Here is a 21,636-nt window from a genome sequence, read left to right on the forward strand (position 1 = left end):
CATTTTGGTTTTTCGAGACAGGGTTTCTATGTATAATAGTCTTGGCTGTCCAGGAATTCCTCTGTAGACCAGGCTGACCTTGAACTCTCAGAGATCCGCCTGCCGCTGCCTCTCAAATGCTAGGATTAAAGGCGTGCACCACCATGCCTGACTATCTTTTTCTTTATGAAAAAGGCTACATCTGGCCTCTCAGTGGTAGGCATGCCTTTAATCCCAGCACTCGAGAGACAGAAGCAAGTAGATCTGTGTGAGTTCGAGGCCAGCCTCGTCTACAAAGGGAGCTCCAGGATGGCCAAGACTACAAAGAGAAACCCTGTCTTGAAAAACAAAAAACAGTCTTTCCTTCAGATCATTCCATGGATTTGGGATCTGTTTGTTATAGAATCTCAGATTCTATTACATAAAAAAAAAAAAAAAAAAAGGTGGTGGCACACGCCTTTAATCTCAGCACTGGGGGGGAGGCAGAGGCAGGCGGATCTTTGTGAGTTCAGGCCAGCCTGGTCTCCAAAGCGAGTTCCAGAGTTCCAGGAAAGGCACAAAGCTACACAGAGAAACCCTGTCCCAAAAAACAAAAAAAAAAAAAAAAAGTCATGGACCTGGCTTTTTTTGTTTCAAAAGGAAAACTATCCACATGTGGTCTCTACATTCTTGCTCTATCTATACCACTTCCCTCAACCCCCACACAGGTTTCTTTGTATACAAATGCTCATTCCTGTTCTGTCTCGGTGTCTTTCTCTCTCTCTCTCTCTCTCTCTCACACACACACATTTTCACAGGCCCCTTTTCTGGTATCTGTCAAAGTGTAGTTTGAAGAAAAGAACCTGGAGGTAACCAAGGCTTGAATCTGTGTGGTTGTTGAATCACAGTATGAACACCCCTGATTTTAAGAAGACTTAAGTGGGGGGTGGGGGTGGCGCATGCCTTTAATCTCAGCAGCCTTTAATCCCAGCACTCGGAGGCAGAGGCAGGCGGATCTCTGTGAATTCGTGGCTAGCCTGGTCTACAGAATGAGATCCAGGAGAAGCACCAAAACTACACAGAGAAACCCTGTCTCGAAAAACCAAAAAAAAAAAAAAAAAGTAAGAAGACAAGTTTATTAATAGTTCAGAAAAAACTGATAAAAATAAAAATTACTCATTCATTTGCCTTGTTGACTTTATCCTGGTACTAATCTAAAGCAGGATCTTTATTAAGCTAGACTAATGGAGGAGAGAAGGAGCTTTACATGTGTTTCTTTAAAGATTTATTTATTATTATGTATATAGTATTCTGTCTGCATGTATGCCTGCAGGCCAGAAAGGGGCAACAAAACTTCTTACACCACGTGGTTGCTGGGAATTGAACTCTGGACCTCTGGAAGAGTAAGCAGTGCTCTTAACCACTGAGCCATTTCTCCAGCCCCTCAGAACTCTTTTTTTAAGCTTTCTCTGTGTAGTTTTGGTGCCTATCCTCGCTCTGTAGACCAGGCTGACCTCGAACTCATAGAGATCCACCTGGCTCTGCCTCCTAAATACTGAGATTAAAGGCGTATGCCACCGCCACCCAGCTTCAGAACTCTTAAAAAATAAAACAAGCAGCCTGGAGAGATGGCTCAAAGGTCAAGAGCACTGACTGCTCTTCCAAAGGTCATGAGTTCAATTCCCAGCAACCACATGGTAGCTCACAACCATCTGTAATGAGATCTGGTGCCCTCTTCTGGCCTGCAGCCATATATGCAGGCAGAATACTGTATACATAATAAATAAATAAATCTTTTTTAATAAAATAAAATAAAATAAAACAAACAAACCTTACAAAAACCATAATAGTTAATCTTGGTAATAGTATTTGATAGTATTTAGAAATCCTTGTAAGAAATTTATCACTAAGATAAATTTCTTAGTCATGCTGGAAGAAGAGAAACTTCCTTGGAAGCTACAGGTAGATTTGGAGAAATGTTGTATAAGTAGATCAGCCTGTTATTCTTCCAGGAGAGGTGGTGTTGAATGAATGAGAACATGTGCCAGAGAGGCTCATTTGCCCCGTAATCATCCAGCCTTTCAGAGCAAGTGAATGAAATACTAGATAGATTTTTCATGTCTCAAAGTGAAGCTCTTTAAGTACATTCTTCATGGACACATTGTTACACTGCTTTGATGAGCTGGCAATGCTGTTTTAAATAAATTAAACAGAGTATGGGATTGATCATGCAGCTGAATAGTACAGTGCGTACTTAACATATAAGGTACTAGGATCAGTCCCAAATACTGTCCCCCTAAAAGGTCTTATAACCCTGAAAACCCAACCATTCTATTTAATTTCATGTGTGGATAATGAACTTACAAAATAAAATAGATTGGATGTTATGGGCATCAAGTATTACAGCATCTCTTTCCACTTCCCCACCACCTGCTCTGTAAGAATGAACTAAGGAGAGACATGATCTCTTTGATATGAATAAAAACAATGCCACTGGATAGATGGCTCAGTGGTTAAAAGTACTTTGTGGCCCTTGCAGAGGACCTGGGTTGAGTTCCCAGTACCCACACTATCTATAATTCCAGTTCCAGGAGATTCATCTCCCTCTTCTCACCTCTCATAACACCAGGCATGCATGTGGTGAACATATATGTATGTAGGCAACACTCATACATTAAATAAAACAAATCTTTAAAAGAATAAAAAAAATATGGAAGGTGGAATTTTTGTAACATAAGACCTTCTGTGTTTGTTGCCTAAGTACCACTCATGGGGTGAATTCTAGTATCTGTGAAATAACATGTATGAAGTGAAAACTAGTACAACTACTGTTTTAGGATGGTAGAGAAAGAACTTTTTTCTTCTGCTGGTTTGTAGTAGGGCTTGAACATGCAGTCATCCTTCTGCCACTGCCATGGGATCCCAGATCTGCATCATACCCAGGCAGACTTCTTTTTTTATTACTCAGATAAGAATTAGGAGCTTTAAGATAAGTAATAATTGGGCTGGAAAGATCACTCAGCAGTTAAGAACACTAACTGTTCTTCCAGAGGACCTGGGTTCAATTCCCAGCACCCATATGGCAGCTCACAACTGTATGTAACTCCAGTTCCAGGGGACCCTGCACCTGTGGCAAAACACCAATAGACATGAAAAAAATTTTCAAAAACTTATTGAAAGATAGACAGTAGTGGTGCAAAGGCATGTGGGTCTATGTGAGTTTGAGGCCAGCCGGGACTAAAAAAAAAGACCCTGTCTCAAAAAACAAGGAATTACGAGCCTTATGCTAGATTATAGCACAAGTGGTGTTTAGCTTTTAATAATCTCTTTAACAAGTTTCATACTTAGAAGCCTCAAATACTGATTTAAAAAATGTTGGACATCCAAGGTGGTGGCACGTATCTTTAGTCCCAGCATTTGGGAGGCAGGAGCAGGCAGGTCTCTAAGTTAGAGGCCAACATGGTCTACAGGGTGAGTTTGGGACAGCCAGAGCTACACAGAGAAACCCTGTCTGGAAAAAACAAAATAAACAAACTGGGATGAAGGCTTGACTTGGACTTTGCCTTCTCTATGCCATCTGTCTTAATATGTGTCTGGTTGTATCTCAGCATAAAACTCTGTTTAGTGTTGTTTCTAGTGTAAGTTACTGATAATGTTACACAGTCCCAAAATGTTCATTCAGGAATATTTCTGCCCAACTTGGTATTGAGCAGTACATAGTAATCATTTGTGCAGGGAATAATGTTTTACCTTAGAAACAATCTTCTTACAGAATATACTTCCCTAGCCAGGACTAGAATTTCATAAAGCTGCTGATTGGTGACATAAACACTAGTGAATCAAGGAGTGAATTTCCAGACCTCATAATTATTGCTCACCCATGGCAATCTTAGTGTGAGAGGATGAAGGAATGTAGAAGTGACAAGTAAAACGTGAACACAAAATTAGATTCAGACTCTTTATTTAGGTCTTTTTGGTCTAGAGAACTAAAAACTTTTTCTCCCTTTAGTGGCATTTTTTTTTTTAGGTAACTATATTCTCAGCTTGCTGTCTGACTTGTGGCTACAGTGCAATCCAGACACATTGACTAGTCCACACAGTAGTCATTTTCCTTACTCCATCTCTTCCTGTTCTTTTTTCTCAGATTTACCCTGTTGAGAAAAGTAAAGGCTTATCTCAGTCATCAGGGATCCCTTGTTCACCAGGAATAGTAGTGCACTGTCTTTATAGTTCTAGCACCTAGGAAGCAGAAGCAGGAGGTGCTTGATGTGAGTTCAAGGTTAGCCTGAGTCACAGGGGCCAGCAAGATGGTTCAGTGGGTATAGGCACATGTAACCAAAAGCTGATGACCTAAGTTAAATTCCTGGACCTCCCACAATGGAAGGAGAGAACTGACTCCACAAAGTTGTCCTTTGACCACATCTGCCCTCTGGCACATATGTACATGCATGTACAGACACTAAATTAAAATTAAAAACATAAAAAAGGCTTCTTGGGGCTAGAAATGTTGATGGTAGACTACTTCTCTAGCATGCATAGGATCCTAGGTTGGATTCCCAATAACATACACTTTTGCCAGGCAGTGGTAACCCATGCCTTTAATCCCAGCACTTGGGAGGCAGAGGCAGATGGATCTCTGTGAGTTCAAGACCAGCCTGGTCTACAGAGGGAGTTCCAGGACAGGCTCCAAAGCTACACAGAGAAACCCTGTCTCAAAAAAAAAAAACATACAATTTTATGTTCGAAAAGGACCTGAGACCAAAACAAAACAAAACAAAAACAACAAAGCTTTGAGAAAATAGTGGATAGGGTCTTAAAACTAATGACCTATGAGCTTTTAGGTTTTAAGTTCTGTGTTAAATAAGACCTACAGCCATGCCATCATAACCTAGCCCTATGTATTCCCAGCTATTTTATTATAGAAAGCTATAGCTGTATCTCAGTGATAGAAGGCATTCTTAGGTATCTGTGAGGCCTTGAGTTCTATCCACAAAAGAAAGGGGGAAATACAACTTCAGTCAGGCATGGTGCTGCATTCTTGAGATCATAGTGCTTGGGAAGAGAGGTGGGGAGATCTTGAGGCCTGTCAGTTGCATGAGACTGTCTCACAAAAATTTAAAAATCAGGAGAGGTGGAAGACACAATTGTTGATTTGAGAATCTAAGGCAGTTAGATTTTTCAGGATCTCTTATATTTGGGCTGCAGAAATATGAAAACAAGGATTATCTAATGAATAGATTTGGAAGTAAGAGAAGTCCATATGAAGGATTTTAGATGTCAGAGTAGTTCCTGGATAGTTTCCTTTCAGGGAAGGTGCTAAATACTCTGGCTAAGTTGTCTTTTGTTTAGTCCTTCTCCCAGAGGCTGCATGCTTTAGAGTTGATAATATTCATTTTCTGAAGCCATTATCTGCACCTTCTTATGCCTTTTCTTTATGACTCACTCTAGACAGGATACAGTATCACTTACCAGAACTATGTTATTAGTGTTAGAGTGAGCTATTTCCTTTTTGTCCAACAGTAGATGACTAGATTCTAATGGATTTGCTCTTTCTCCAGGCCTCTCCATAACTAATAACATAATTAATGACAGCTCAGGGATGTGATAATAGGGAAAACAGTTATAATTACAATATGGTATTAGAGCACTTACCTCAATTTTTTAATTTTATTTTTAAGACAGGGCTCTCGGGCGGTGGTGGCGCACGCCTTTAATCCCAGCACTCGGGAGGCAGAGCCAGGCGGATCGCTGTGAGTTCGAGGCCAGCCTGGGCTACCAAGTGAGCTCCAGGAAAGGCGCAAAACTACGCAGAGAAACCCTGTCTCGAAAAACCAAAAAAAAAAAAAAAAAAAAAAGACAGGGCTCATTATATAGCCCAGCTAGCCTGGAACTCACTGACGTTCTCACCGACGGCATTAAAGGTGTGAGCCATCACACCGAGCATTTCATTATTATTTTTATGTGTATGGGTGTTTTGCTTGCATGGATGTCTGTGAACTATGTACATACAGTGCCCATGGTGGCCAGAAGAGAATGTCAGATCCCTGGGACTGGAGTTACAGACTATTGTGATGCTAGGAATTGAACCTGGGTCCTCTGGAAGAGCTAAACGCTCTAGCCAGCCCTCCCCCTCCATCCTCCAATTTTTAAAGCTTCTCATTACTTTATATCTTTGTGCCTGCATAGCAGACCTGACAAATTGAGATTAGAAAAGTATTTTGCTAAGGTTTTGTCCTCACATCTTGGTGTCTTTATTCTGGGAATTGTCTGTCTTTGTCTTGCTGAGTCAGGACAGACCTAAGTTCTCTTAGATTTCTTTGTTGTAGTAAAGACATTTTCTTAACTTTTTAAGGAACTGTCACTGTTGGAAATACTGTAATCTTTTCCTTTTCTCATCCAGTGAGCCAGACCGAGGAAGGCTGACTCCTTCCCCAGACATAATTGTTTTGTCTGATAATGAGGCTTCCAGTCCCCGGTCCAGCTCCCGGATGGAAGAAAGACTCAAAGCAGCCAACCTAGAGATGTTTAAGGTAAAAGAGAAAGGGAGTTGTTTTCCTCCTCCTCCTTCTTCTTCTTTTGAATTTCATATTCCTTAAATTCTCTTTAATTCCCTGGTTTGGTTTTGTATTATTGTTTTAGTTTGCTTTTTGGATCTAAATAACCACCTACTTTATAAGTTCATAATGATTCTCCACAATGCGCCCTTTTGAGAGGTAGCTGTTCAGCCGAGCAGAAAAGATGGTTTGCTAAAGCATGTTATATCCAATATAATTCATCTTTAGAAAATGAAATAGAACTTCATAATTTAAGTCACATAAAACAAACCGTTAGGTATGACAATATCCTTTACATTATCTATCAGGTATAACAATATACTTTACACTATCAAGAGTCTCAGAATATAGAGAATTCTTACCTGTTTATTTTATCTACATCAGATAGGATTTTTAAAGGTTTAGAGGCCATTTTAAAGGAAAACGTTGTGTCCTTCTTGTCACTTGTCTATGTTTCACCAGGAATACACTGGTTGGCATTTAGAGATAGTCTGTAAATACTTTTTGAGTACTTCTGAATGCCACTCTGAAGGACTGCAAAGATAGAGTCACATCTTCACTTTTTCTCATAGAAGATGAAGGTTTTAGAAGAGAAATACAGATCATTTCTAGCAGAAAAGGATTCTGGGTACTTGCTGCTGTTGTTGACCTACAATCTTCGTGTTTCCTCAGGGGAAAGGCATTGAGGAACGGCAGCAGCTTATCAAGCAACTGAGGGATGAGCTACGTTTGGAAGAAGCTCGCCTGGTTCTGTTAAAGAAACTAAGACAGAGTCAACTACAGAAAGAGAATGTGGTCCAGAAGGTAGTATTTTGGGGTGGAGAAATGGCTCAGAGGTTAAGAGCACTGGCTACTCCTCCAAAGGACCCAGGTTCAAAATTCCCAGCATGTACAAAGCAGCTCACAACTGTCTATATATAGTTCGGGTCCAGGGGATTTGACACCCTCACACAGACATACATGCAGGCAGAACACTAATGTACAGACAATAAAAATAAATCATTTTTTACGGCCGGGCGGTGGTGGTACACGCCTTTAATCCCAGCACTCAGGAGGCAGAGCCAGGCGGATATCTGTGAGTTCGAGGCCAGCCTGGGCTACCATGTGAGTTCCAGGAAAGGCGCAAAGCTACACAGAGAGACCCTGTCTCGAAAACCAAAAAAAAAAAAAAATCATTTTTTAAGGAAAACAACTTTTTTAAAAAAAGCAGTATTTCTAGAAAGGGGGAAAAACATCTAGTTTGAGATTGACTACCCAAGGTTGATTCCGCTTTGTGGACCATTCTTCTGTGGGTCTGTAGTTTTTTTTTTTAGTTTCTACAAGTAGAGAGATTAAAAAGTAGTACTTTTGTTTTAACCTTAGAAATTAATCAAGAAAACCCTTAAGTGGGAATGGTGGTGCACGTCTGTTACGCCAGCACTTGGAAGGTAGAGTTAAAATCAAGAGTTAAATTCATGCCGGGCATGATGGTGCACACCTTTAATCCTAGCACTTGTGAGGCAGAGGCAGACAGATCTCTGAGTTTGAGACTAGCCTAGGCTACATAGTGAATTTCAGAACAGCCAGAGCTACACAGAGAAACACTGTCTTGAAGAAAGAAAAAAAAAAGTTTAGCCAGGCGGTGGTGGCGCACGCCTTTAATCCCAGCACTTGGGAGGCAGAGGCAGGCAGATCTCTGTGAGTTCTGTAGGCCATCTTGGCCTACAGAGTAAGTTCTAGGACAGCTAGTACTGTTACACAGAAAAACCCTGGTCTGGAAGGGGAGTTGAGGGAGCTGGAGAGATGGATCAGCAATTAAGATAAGAGCACTTACTGCTCGTACAAGACCTGGCTCTGGTTTCCAGCACCCACATAGCAGCTCAAACCCAGCTATTGCAGTTTCAAGGGATTTGATGTCCTCTTCTGGCCTTTTGGCCCTTGATAGGTACACTGCAGGTACCACCAGGTATACACATGGTACACACACATAAATAAAGGCAAAAACAATCATGTACAAAAAAAAAAATCAATCTCTTTTTTTATAGAGGAGTTGAGCTGGCTGTATGAGACCCTGTCTGAAGAGAGAGCACCTGGCATAGTGACACACGCCTTTAATCCTAGTACTTGGGAGACAGAGCTGAGTGGATCCCTGTGAATTTGAGGCTAGCCTAGTATGCATATCGAGGTCCAGGTCTGCCTGGGCTACACATAACAAGACCAACTCTCAAGGAAACAACCCCAACCCCACCCCCACCCCCCCACACACACATAAATCAAAAAGCCTTAATTTCATTTTTCTCGTCTTCTGTATCAATAGGTATATTCTATTTGTTCTTTACACTCACACAAAGAAATTTTAAAAGCCTAGAACTTTACTGGATTCTACTTCTCAGTTTTTGGATTTGTTTGTTTGTTTTGGTGAAGGTGGTTGCTTTTTTTTCTTTCTTTCTTTGTTTTCATAGTCTCATTTTCTGTTTCCCTTCCCAGACTCCAGTTGTACAAAATGCAGCATCTATTGTTCAGCCATCTCCTGCACATGTGGGACAGCAAGGCTTATCTAAGCTTCCCTCCCGGCCTGGGGCTCAAGGCATTGAACCTCAAAATTTGAGAACATTACAGGTATGTGACCCATAGTGTGGGACCTTACTGTTGGAGCAGCCTGTTGTAACATGAATTGCTAAACAGTCTTGTTAATAGAAAACCCAGAGCCAGACATTGGGGTGAAAGCTGAAAGATCAGAGAAGCAAAACAGCCAGCCACTAGTTCTTACCTCTAGAAATCCTCAGTTTCAAAAGAGTTGAGTTCCTGTTTCCTCATGCCTTATGTACCTTTCTATGTCCTGCCATATTACTTCCTGGGATTAAAGGCGTGTGTCTCTACTGCCTGGCTCTGTTTCTCTCATGTAGCCCAGTATGGCCTTGAACTCACAGAGATCTAAATGGATCTCTGCCTCCCGAGTGATAGGATTAAAGGCGTGTGCTACCATTGCCAGACCTCTGTTTAATATAGTGGCTGGCTTTGTCCTCTCATTCTGAGGTAAGTTTATTAGAGTACACAATATAGCACCACAGCTTGTCTCTCTTGTCGGTTTTTGAAGATTATAGAGGAATCTGAATATGGGGCCAGCCTGTTCTACATAGTCCCTGGCTTGCCTTTTTTGTTTTTGTTTTTGTTTTTTGTTGTTTTTTTTTTTTTTTTTTTTCCTGAGACAGGGTTTCTCTGTGTAGCTTAGCGCCTTTCTTAGAACTCACTCTGTAGACCAGGCTGGCCTCGAACTCACAGAGATTCACCTGGCTCTGCCTCCCGAGTGCTGGGATTAAAAAGGCATGTGCCAACACTGGCTTGCCTTTTTTTTTTTTTTTTTTTTTTTTTTAAGACACAGTGTCTTGGAGCTAGAGAAGGCTGAGCTGTTAAGAGCATATAGAGCTCAGTTTGCCGCACCCACTTCACTTGGCTGGTAATTCTAACACTCTTCTGGCCTCTTCATGCATGGCATTTATATGCATCTACATACGCAGACGCATATATAAATAAGAAAATAAATCTTTAAAGAAAAATTGGAGGGGGCTGGAGAGATGGCTCAAGGGTTAAGAGCATTGACTGTTCTGGAGGTCCTGAGTTCAATTTCCAGCAACCACATGGTGGCTCACAACCTTCTATAATGAGATCTGGTCCTGAGTTCAATTTCCAGCAACCACATGGTGGCTCACAACCATCTATAATGAGATCTGGTGCATCTTCTGGTGTGCAGGCATACATGTAGAGAGAATACTGAATACGTAATATGTAATAAATAATAAATCTTTTAAAGAAAAAGAAGAAAGAAAAACTGAAGATGGCTTAGTGGTTAAGAGCTAGCTGCTCTTCCATAAGACCTGGATTTAATTACTAGTACTCACAAGAGGCTTACTTCTTTCTGTAACTGCAATCTCAAGACCTCTTCTGGTCTCCAAGGGCACCAGGTATGCATATGGTGCATAAACAATACATGTAGGCAAATCACTCATACACATTTAAAAAAATAATAAAATAATTAGGCAAGGACTTTGTAGCCACTAATCAGCATTAAGAGTAATGGTAGAGGGCCTGGAGAGAGTCATAAGAGGTTCAGAGCACTTCCTGATCTTGCCGAGGACCTGTTCCTGCCACACACATGGTGGCTTGCAACCGTCTATAAGTGTAGTTGTAGGGAATCTGGCATCCTCTTCTGACCTCAACAGGCGCACACATATACATGCAGGTAAAATCCATCCACATGAAATGAAAATAAGTAAATTAAAAAAAAAAAGTTTTTAACTAGAGTAATGGTAGATTTATCCCATTGATTTTTAGATGAAATTATCAAATGTGTGTTCCCATGGTTCTGCTTGCTGTCCATTATAAGGATTGTTTTCATTTTGCATTTTGTAGATATTAATGCTATCTGTGAGTTCTTTTCCTATTCTTCCCCTATAGGGTCACAGTGTCATCCGTTCAGCAACCAACACCACCCTTCCACACATGTTGATGTCTCAACGTGTTATTGCACCAAATCCAGCCCAACTTCAGAGTCAACGGGGGCCACCAAAACCTGGCATTGTACGCACCACAACACCTAACATGAATCCTGCCATCAGTTACCAACCAGTAAGAGCAAGCTCTGGTATAGAAACAGAAAAATCCTTTGCTTTTCTTATCAAAAGAGCCACAGGTTTTAAGTTTTTATATATAGAGAAACTAGGACAAAAGAGTCATTTGAATAGAGAGCATTCTCCAAAATGGATACTTTAAGGAAGTATATAAAAATGGTGATAGAGAATAAAAAATTTCTTAATAAAGAAAAATAAATAAAAACACACATAGAAAAAAATGGTGGTAGAAAAAGGTAGAACAGAGGTAAATTAGCTAAAATATGCCTTAAGAAAGAGACAGGGTTTCTCTGTGTAGCTTTGCGCCTTTCCTGGAACTCACTCTGTAGCCCAGGCTGGCCTCGAACTCACAGAGATCCACCTGGCTCTGCCTCCCGAGTGCTGGGATCAAAGGTGTGCGCCACCACTGCCCGGCTCAATAAAGAGATCTTAATCTAGGGGTGAGAGTGGGATGGAAATGGCATAAATACAGTACTCGTGTATGAAAAAGAAAAGGAGATGGAGATATGTATGTGATAGACCATAGGTACATGGCAGAAAGCATCCCTAATCTCTTCTTTTTCAAACAGCTTTAGCTTATAGGTGCCATCATTTTTTTTTTTTTTTCTTATGTGCCAGGGTTATCTTTCAGTAATGAGTTGATTTGTTTCCTATTTTGAAGAAGCTAAGCAGTCCAGACTAGGATCATATAGTAACCTCTATTAAAAGTCAAGAATTGGTCTTCTTACACTTACCAGCCACCTGTCCCCTGTTCCCTTTCAGCAGTCAAGTTCTTCTGTTCCCTGTCAGCGCACAACATCTTCTGCCATCTATATGAACCTCGCCTCCCATATCCAGCCAGGGACTGTGAACAGAGTGTCCTCACCACTTCCTAGCCCCAGTGCCATGAGTGATGCTGCCAACTCACAGGCTGCAGCCAAATTGGCTCTTCGAAAACAGCTGGAAAAGACGCTCCTGGAGATACCACCTCCAAAACCTCCTGCTCCCTTGCTTCACTTCCTGCCTAGTGCAGCCAATAGCGAGTTCATCTACATGGTAGGCTTGGAAGAAGTCGTACAGAGTGTCATTGACAGCCAAGGTAACACTTCCTTCCAGTTAAGTCTCTAAGCAAGGGGTTGCCAAGCCTCTGGCAGAGAATTATTACAGGGAAATGTACAATATTAAATAACTGCTCTTAAAGCCAGGCGATAGGGGCCCACACCTTTAATCCCAGCACTTAGGAGACAGAGGCCAGCCTGGTCTACAGAATGAATTCCAGGACAGCCAGGGCAACACAGAGAAACCTTGTCTTGAAATAAAAAACCAAAAAACTGCTCTTAATCCAGGCCTAATAGCTCATTGCTCATAATCCCACCACTTTGTAGGGGAGGCAGGAGGACTTGCTCCATGTCCAAGACCAACCGGGGCTACACAATCAAGTGAAAGCCAGCTTAGGATACAGACTGAGACCCTGTCTTGAAATGTTTTAATTTATTTAGTACTCCTAAACTGGGTATAGTGGGACATGTGTATAGCCCCAGCACTGAGACTAAAGTGGGAGATAACTGAGAGTTTGAGACTAGCCTGAGCAACATAGCAAGAGCCTGTCTCAAAAAGAAAGTTGGGCCCGGAGGTGGTGGCGCACGCCTTTAATACCAGCACTTAGGAGGCAGAGCCACTCGAATCTGTGAGTTCGAGACCAGCCTGGTCTACAGAGTGAGATCCAGGACAGGCACCAAAAACTGCATAGAGAAACCCTGTCTTGAAAAAAAAAAGTGTATGCATAGCCAGACGGTAAAAGTTGGAGGTACATACAGGTAACTAGTATTCAGGAGGCTGAGACTGGACAAGTTCAAGTTCGAGGCCCCACAAGGGTTATATGATGAGACCTTGTAAATTAAATTAAATCTGCTCCATTATTACTGCCAAACCATCTCCCATCACTTAGTTATACAAGCTATCGGGGAGCAATATCTCAAAAAAGAGGGCTAAAGAGATGGCTCAGTAGCTAAGAGCACTGGCTACTCTTTCAGAGGACCTGGGTTCAGTTCCCAGCACCCACATGGTAGCTCACCACCATCTGTAACTCTAGAAGATCTGATGCCTTCTTTTGGCATGGCATCAAGCACATATATAGTCGATAGACGTCCACGCAGGCAAAACAGGCATGCACATAAAGCAGAAGTAAGTCTTAAACCAAAGTAGAGTCTAGAGATGTAGTTCACCTGGTATAGTACTTGTTAACCTGGGAGGTAGAGGTAAGAGGATTAGAAGTTCAGGGGCCTCATCAGATACATAATCAATTTCTAGATCACCCTGAAACACATAGAAGAATTCTGAGGGGCGGGGGGGGGGGGGCGGGGGGGGTGGGACGGAGAATGATATATTTTTGTTGTTGTTTGTTTACTTCAATATATTGTTTAGTTCCTTTTTAAGAGTTTGTTCTGGCTCACATTTTGGGAGTGTAACCCATCATAAAAGGCGAGTCAAAGGCATCAATCATGTCCTTGAAGCAACTGGTCACATTACATCCACAGTCAGGAAACAGAACAGTGAATACATGCTGTTTAGTTCCTTTTTTTGTTTTGTTTTGTTTTGTTGAAACAGGGTCTCATATAATTCTGGCTAGTCTGGAACTATGTGTAAACCAAGGTGGCCTTGATCTCACAAAGGGACCTGCATTGCCTTGCCCTCCACAGAGTGCTGCTATTAAAGGCACAGACCACTGTACCTGCTCTTTAGATGAAGAGAACTTCTGGGTTTCGTGACTTTGTGCTGAGTTACTATATTCAGTCCCTACCCTTTTAATGCTTCTGTTTGAAAACTGTATATACTAATATAAATAACCAAGCATCAACACATGAAAATTGCAACCCAGTACTGAGCTAGATGTTCACACGATGCAGTGTGATACTAACAGGCATTATTAAGCTTAAATTTCCAAACAGTATGGGAAAGTCCCTAGAGGACTGACTAAACACTAGCTGTAAACAGATCAGAGTACTTTAATGTCAGCCAGGTAAGGTGACTTATGCCTGTAATTCCAGCACTTGGAGTAGTGAGGCAAAAGTGTTGCCATGAGTTCTAGGCCAGCCTAAGCTACAATGTAAAGCCTTGTCTCAAAAAAGTCTTCACAAAGTAAATATTTAGAGCCTGAGTGTTGTAAATCTGTATATTTGTAAAGGGAAAGTTAGTATATAAGTGATGTTAAGAAACCTGAAAGCAGCCGGGCGGTGGTGGCGCACGCCTTTAATCCCAGCACTCGGGAGGCAGAGCCAGGTGGATCTCTGTGAGTTCGAGGCCAGCCTGGGCTACCAAGTGAGTCCCAGGAAAGGCGCAAAGCTACACAGAGAAACCCTGTCTCGAAAAACCAAAAAAAAAAAAAAAAAAAAAAAAAAAGAAACCTGAAAGCAGCTGAGTAGTTGTGGTGCATACCTTTAATCCAGAACACGGGAGGCAGAGGCAGGCAAATCTCGTGAGTTTGAGGCCAGCATGGTCTACATACTGAGTTCTAGGACAGCCTGAGCTACATAGTGAGACCCTGTCTCAGCAAGGCAGTAAATAAGTTTTAGATTCATTTATTTAATTTTGATGAGTGTTTTTCCTGCATATATGTATGTCTATCACATGTTTGCCTGGTGCCCTCACTTCAGAAGAACACATCAGTCTCTGGAGTCACAGGTGGTTGTAAGCTACTGTATGGGTGCAGAGAGCCACACTCCAGCCCTCTGGAAGGGCAACATAATGCTTTAACTGCTGACCTCCAGTACCCTGAATTGTTTTGGTTTGTTTATTTTTGTATAGTTTCTTGTTTCAATTTTTTTTTTCTTTTTTTTAAATTTTGTTGGTGAGGAGAAGAGAATGGTGTGGAGGGTGCCAATGGGCACATTGGGAGGCCAGAGACAGCTTTGTGAGATCATCTCTTTGCTTCCTCCTTTACATGGGTTTCAAAGATGGAACTCAGTTTCTTTAGGATTGTGTGCTCTGAGTCATCTCACTGACCCTGTATATAGTCTCTGAGTGAACAGAGTTAGCTTGTGGGAAGGAAACTGAAATGAGAAGAAGCAGAAGAGGTGGGAGACGTGACACCATTAACTGTTTTTTTATTTGTGTCTAGGCAAAAACTGTGCCTCACTTCTGAGGGTCGAACCCTTTGTATGTGCCCAGTGCCGCACAGATTTCACCCCTCACTGGAAGCAAGAAAAGAATGGTAAGATCCTCTGTGAGCAGTGTATGACTTCCAACCAGAAAAAGGCTCTCAAAGCTGAACACACCAACCGGCTGAAAAATGCTTTTGTTAAAGCCCTACAGCAGGAACAGGTAAGGTTTCTGGCTCCTACTGCACAGTCATCTGAACAGGACCTTGCTTTTCCCAAAAGGTTGTTGTTAGCCAGGCGGTGGTGGCACACGCCTTTAATCCCAACACTCAGTAAACAGAGGCAGACAGATCTCTGTGAGTTTGAAGCCAGCCTGATCTACAGAGTGAGTTCCAAGATAGCCAGGACTGTTTCACAGAGAAACCTTGTCTCCAAAACAAAGCAAAACAAACAAACAAAAAAAGGTTGTTGCTTCTAGTTTAGAGGGTACCCATGTGGTTACCATAGACCTCTGGGTCTAGAAACCTAGGTTTCTTTAAAAAAAAAAATAAAAGCCAAGTGTGCCTTTAATCCCAACACTTGGAGGCAGAGACACATAGATCTGTATAGACAGCCTGGTGTATAGAGTGCATTCCAGGACAGCCAGAGCTATACGGGGGTGGGGGTGGGGAGTTCAAAACAATAGTAACAAAAAAGCACACCTTTTCTTGCCAAGTATGGTGACACATGCCTTTAATTCCCAGCAAAGGGACTAAAAAAGTCAAGGCTTGAAACTTGACTTGTCCATAGCTCCTAAGAAAGTCTCCCCATTAGCTCTGAATGGCCTGGAACTTGTGTTCCTCCCATCTTTGCCTCTTGAGAGCAAGGATTACTGGCATGCCCACAACATCCAGACCCTCTATTCTCCACTTGATTTTCTTGTCAAACAAATGAATGTTGCTCCAGGGAATTTGCTGCATGCTTTCAAGTCTGCAGTCTGTAGTTAAATGGCAAAGGAAAGAATAGCGTCGGGAAGCTCAGTGGTAATAGAAGTGTGTGAACATTCCATGATGCTAGCTATAGAATGAGTTTTCTCAAAGGGAAGGATATGTTAAGATGCTCAGATCCTTTTCTCTGCCCATTTTCTACTCTACTAACCATCAGAATCCTTACGTAGCATCATGAGCCTTGTGGAAAATAGATAAGCAGGAATCAAAACTAAGGTCCTAGTTTAATGGTAGAGCACTTGCTTCCATATCTGAGGCTCTGGTTTTGATCTCCAGCACTGCATGGTAGTTATGTGCAGACATGAATGAATCTCTTTTTAAAAAAAATTAAAGAGATAAATAGGACCTCAATGATTCATTAGCTTTAATTACATTACCATCCATCGTCCTCTAGTTATCCTCATGAGAGATAGCTTTCTAGAGAGAAGGGAATGCTTTTAATCAATAAAACATGTTGGCTACTTGTACCTGGAGATCTCAGTGTAGCTATCTCACCATACTTTGCCTTTTTCTTATTATTGAAACTAGCTGTCATCATTACAGAAATAAAACCCTTTATTGTCTAGTTAGAAAATGTAGGTGCTGTCTTGTCAATCTCATCTCAATAACTCCCGACAGGAAATTGAACAGCGATTACAGCAGCAGGCAGCACTCTCCCCTACTACAGCTCCAGCTGTATCCAGTGTCAGTAAACAGGAGACCATCATGAGACATCATACACTTCGGCAGGTGAGGAACTTTCCCCCAACCCGGCTTTCTCTTGGGGGCTGCACTTGTGCAGGAATTGGTTCTGTTCTCTTTTACTTGTATGCCTTTGTCTTCTACTTGAACTTCTGTAATGGCAAGGTTTCATCAACTGTCCCCTTGTTTCAGGCTCCACAGCCCCAGAGCAGCCTCCAACGTGGTATACCCACATCTGCCCGCTCCATGCTTTCAAACTTCGCACAGGCACCCCAGTTGTCTGTGCCAGGTGGCCTCCTTGGTATGCCAGGTAAGATGAATTGATGTCAGAACTTAGCTCACGGGGTTGACTAATTAGTGGACAAGTCTTTGTTCTAAGGATCTTGTATAGTTCAGGCTGGCTCTGAGCTTGCTGTGTAACCAAGGCTGTCCTACTTCTGCCTCTCCCGACCCCAAGTGATAAAGTTACAGGCATGTACCCCCTAGCTTTAGTGCACAGTTCGTTTTGTGTATAGGAAGACGTGTGTGAGTATGGGTGCATGGATAGAGGTTAGAAGTCAATCTTGAGTGTCATTCCTCAGGCACTATCCATTTGTTTTTTGAGATAGGGTTTCTTATTGGCCTCCAGCTCATGGAGTAGGTTGCTAAAGCTCCAGAGATCTGCCTCCCATTGCTAGGATTATGAGCATGCACCACCAAACCCAGCTTTTTATGTGGCTGCTGGGGATCAAGCTCAGGTCCTCATTCATACTTGCATGGTAAGCACTTTACTGACTGAGCTTTCTGTCTAGAGTATAGTTCTTTTGTTTTTAGTATATATGAGTATTTCACCTGCTTGTATATCTGTGTACCACTTGCATACCTGGTGCCCATTACGGCCACAATAGGGTTTCTGATGGCCTAGAACTGTAGTTACAGACAGTTGTGAGCCATCATATGGGTGCTGGGAATCAAACCTTGATCCTCTGAAAGAGTAGCCAATGCTCTTAGTTGCTGAGCTATCTCTAGCCCCTATGTATAATTCTTTAGCAGCCCCTTTAGGCCCATTATTTTTTGTTTTCTGTTTTCTCCTTAGGGCATAACTACTCTTGGTATTCTACAAATGCGTTTTTACTAAGTCATGTGAGTGCGCTAGGACTTTGGTGGTGAAAACAGTAGGGTCCCCACAAGTGTGAATTGAATTCTGATGTACTTTCCATTGGGCATGCAAGTTTTTATTTCTGTCAGCTAAAATAGCAGGGTCTGCTGTCCAGCATGAATGATCTAGGATTCTTCTCCACACTTATTGGTACCCAAATCAGAGCAGATCTTTGATTCTTTCTCATCTTTTCAGTCATTTTCCTCTCATCACTGTTTAGCCTTTTTCTTTTATGGCATATTGTAGAGACTGTTCATTATTCCTGGGAGGGCTGACATTTCTGGAGGAACTCTTTCCCTGAAGCTTGGAGTTAAAGAGTGTAGCTGCTGCTGAGACAGCTAGCTGAGGCTAGACAAGTGCAGGCAATTGCAGATGTTTCCTCCCCATCTCTTACCTCTGCAATTGGAAAGGACAGAAGGCAGTGTCATTTCTTAATACCTGTCCTCTTCTTTTGTCTCCTGAATCTAGGTGTCAACATTGCATATTTGAACACTGGCATCGGAGGACATAAAGCCCCCAGTTTGGCAGACCGGCAGCGTGAATATCTTTTAGACATGATCCCTCCCCGGTCTATATCTCAGTCCATCAGTGGACAGAAATAACGCCTGTTCCACTTATACTGCCCATCCTTGAATCCTTTACCCATTTCTCCTATTGCCCCCAACTTCCGTCGCATGCAGTGCCTGTACTGGTGCCTACCATACACGGAAAGCAAAACCGAGAAAACAGAAGACAAAAGTAGACATCAACAAGAAAACACACGCCCCGCCCTGCCACCTCCCCTTTATTTCACACTGCTGCGATCTGTTCTCCTGCTGCTCTGTCTTCTCTCTTCGATTTCCTTTAACAGTGAGGTGGATCTTTGCCTCTGATAGAGGTCAGAATGAGGTCCTGAGGAGAATCTAAGCCCTTTGATGTGTGTTTCTAAAGTTTGTTTATGCTATAATTATTATCATTTTTAATTATATTGTGTGTCTTCCCTTTGTTCTGTGGACGGTTAACACCCCCATCTTCTGTTTTCTTCCCTGCCTCCTTTCTGCTAATACTCCCTCTTTTTTAAGAAAAAATACAAATGATATACCAGTTCAATGATCACATGCAGATTGCAATGGATCCTCAGCTACCAAGTAGGACATAACTGAGAATGTTAGGGACAGAGATTTTGAATGCACTTAACCTGAGTTGTGAGTGGGTATCATCAAGCAAGTAGGAATAGCATCCCAGCTCTTGTTGGTCAGGATCTGGACAGTTGTGGAGGCAATGTTTTAGTAATGAAGTTGGGCTCTTTAAGAATAAGGAAAGGAGCTTGGAGGAAGAAGCTTAAAACAAAAACTACTGTAGGGAGATGGGGGAAGAGGTGTGATACAAGTTTAATAGTGTCCCAGAGAGGACTGTGACCAGGTCCTGGCTTCAGTGCTGGGGGAATAAGATTGGTCTCCTGACCCCAGTGAGGACACAGACATCTGTTCCAAGCCAACCATCCCAAGATCGTTCATCTTATTTTCTTTGTAAAAGTTGTCTCCCATCACATGTTCATACCCTCTTAACAAATGTTAATCTTCCTTCTAACTATAGTCCCAGAGGAATGGCTGCTTCCAGGCAGCAGGTGGCTGGGGTCCTAGAAGTTGGAATAGGTTTAAGTGAATCACGTGACAGAAGGAGAACCTAGACATAGAGGAGGAAGAGGTTTCTCCCAGCAGTCAAGATCCTGGAATTTTCCTATCCCTATCCCCTCTTGAGTGCTGAGAGAGATGGGTGTAGGTCCCTAATCAGGTTGGCGCTCTGCTCCATCTCTGCTGTGCTGACTATAGATCCAACTCCTCAGAGCCAAGCAACTCTTGTTAAATTAGCCATGGACCTCAGCTATACAAGTATTGTCTTCCCCAAGCTCCCAGATTTTATTAATTTTGCCGTGTTTTTTTTTTGTTTTGTTTTGTTTTTTTCTTAGGCGCTACTAATGTAGAGAATGAATTGAATTGTGCAATGTTGCTGTTCTGGGGTTAGGGAGGTAAGCATCCTGTTTGCCCATACTGTGGCAAGGAGGAGGGGACCAAACTGTTTTTGAGGTAAGAGAAGCCTGAAAATGAAGGGTTTCTGCTCTCCTCAGAGTGTGTGTGCGCGCCTGCCTCTACAGCTCTAGAAGCCGTCAGAGTGTACTGGGGACACTCTGAGCAGATGTAGGAGGAGTTGTGTGATATTTTGCCCTTGATAGCCACCTGAGGAAATTCCCTCATTTTTATTTTTAAAAACTAAATAATTTTTTTAAAGTAAGAAGGCACTTTTAAAATTATTCACACACACACAAATTGCACACCTTTCCCATAACATTGGGGGTAGGGTGGAAAAAGAAGCTGAAATCAAGCTCAAGTCCCTACTCTGGTCTCTCTTTCCAATACTCCAGTGCCACTGTGGGTGATTATACTGGCCCTACGGGCCTTCCTGGCTTTTTTCTTTCTTCTCTTTCCTTCGAATTCGTTGAGCACTTAATAAAGGAGCAGAGATACAGCTGTGTCTGGGCTCCCCAAGTGGTGAAGTGACCTGGAAGCTGGATGCTAGTAACAAGTAGTTTGAGCGGGTCATTTCGAGTGTTTTTCTGGGGAGTGTGGTGCCCCTGACTGTAAGTGGTGGGGAGGGAGGGGGGCTAATGGAGCTGGGTCTGGGATTATTTTAAAATTATATACATATATATATATATAAAGATATATTCTTACATCTTTCCTTTGCCCTCTGTGCTTTGAAAGCACTGGATAAATTGATTTTGTTTCTCTCTTCCACAAAATGGGAAGATTTTTTTTTCCTCCATTTTTTAAATGTTTTTCTTACCAGTCATCTTGCCTTGTGGCATGTCTGTCTAACCTCTCCCTACCCCGTGATGAAGTGCCATTTCTGTTAAGTCTCCCTGATCCCCAGCTCAGAGGTGCTCAGAGGTACAAGGTGCCCAAGTTTGTCAGTTGAGATTAAAAGGAACAGAGAATGTGCAATACTGTCCAGCTGGGGCCTGTCCCTGCCCTGAGCTCGGTTCTCTCCCTGGGAGCCAGGCCACTTTGAATAGGGTTTGGAAGTAAGATGTATAGAAATGGGGATGGTGGGAAGGAAAGCCCAGAGTACAGTGCCTGTTTAGGTGCTGAGGCCATAGGGGAGAAGGTAGATCTTCCCTGTTTTTATCCCTTCAGGGTCAATCACATAGAAGCTGCTTATTAATTAGTCTAGCTCTGTGGCCCTTTGCTCAGTTGCTGAGGTTTGGTTTCTCCTCCTCTCTTCCCCATCTTCATGTCCTTCCAGGGATTAGTGAGAGGGGTGAAATCTTTCTTAATCATGGTAAAGTGTTAGCCTTCCATCTCTTCCTTACTCCTGCCCCTGCCCCCCTTTCTTCAAGCCTCTACATTTTACATCATTGATTGCCTTGTGTCCTTCCAAGCCTTTTTTTTTTTTTTTTTTTTTAACTCTCATCCTCAGGCCATGGGCCCTTAGACACTAACCCTCATGCCCTAAGGATAGGAGGAAAGGCCCTGAGGTCAGCTGTCAAAGCTTTACCATTGGACTTTGACTCTCAGGTGTCAGGAGAGTGAGGATCCAACCAGTACACTCTGGCTTCCTCTAGACCCTGAGGCACTCTTAAGTAGTCATTCATGGATG

At 42.4% G+C, this 21,636-nt stretch overlaps 1 protein-coding gene across 3 annotated transcripts in view; it reads left to right on the plus strand.

The window, feature by feature from the left end:
* The window catches only part of Gatad2b (GATA zinc finger domain containing 2B), an 82,998-nt gene extending 62,562 nt beyond the window's left edge, over positions 1-20,436 (plus strand). Inside the window, exons 3-11 of one of the 3 annotated variants that reach the window (XM_006976255.4) lie at positions 6,359-6,488; positions 7,185-7,316; positions 8,979-9,110; positions 10,947-11,117; positions 11,882-12,197; positions 15,216-15,418; positions 16,800-16,910; positions 17,055-17,172; positions 18,469-20,436. In XM_006976255.4, the coding sequence (XP_006976317.1) occupies positions 6,359-6,488; positions 7,185-7,316; positions 8,979-9,110; positions 10,947-11,117; positions 11,882-12,197; positions 15,216-15,418; positions 16,800-16,910; positions 17,055-17,172; positions 18,469-18,602 (1,447 nt within the window). In that variant the 3' untranslated portion in view covers positions 18,603-20,436. The remainder of the gene's footprint in view (positions 1-6,358; positions 6,489-7,184; positions 7,317-8,978; positions 9,111-10,946; positions 11,118-11,881; positions 12,198-15,215; positions 15,419-16,799; positions 16,911-17,054; positions 17,173-18,468) is intronic. The other 2 variants (XM_015995143.3, XM_076574480.1) reach the window with 2 other exon arrangements.
* The last annotated feature ends 1,200 nt before the right edge of the window (positions 20,437-21,636 follow it).

This window comes from Peromyscus maniculatus, chromosome 6, assembly GCF_049852395.1.
Source record: "Peromyscus maniculatus bairdii isolate BWxNUB_F1_BW_parent chromosome 6, HU_Pman_BW_mat_3.1, whole genome shotgun sequence".
Taxonomy (NCBI): Eukaryota; Metazoa; Chordata; class Mammalia; order Rodentia; family Cricetidae; genus Peromyscus; species Peromyscus maniculatus.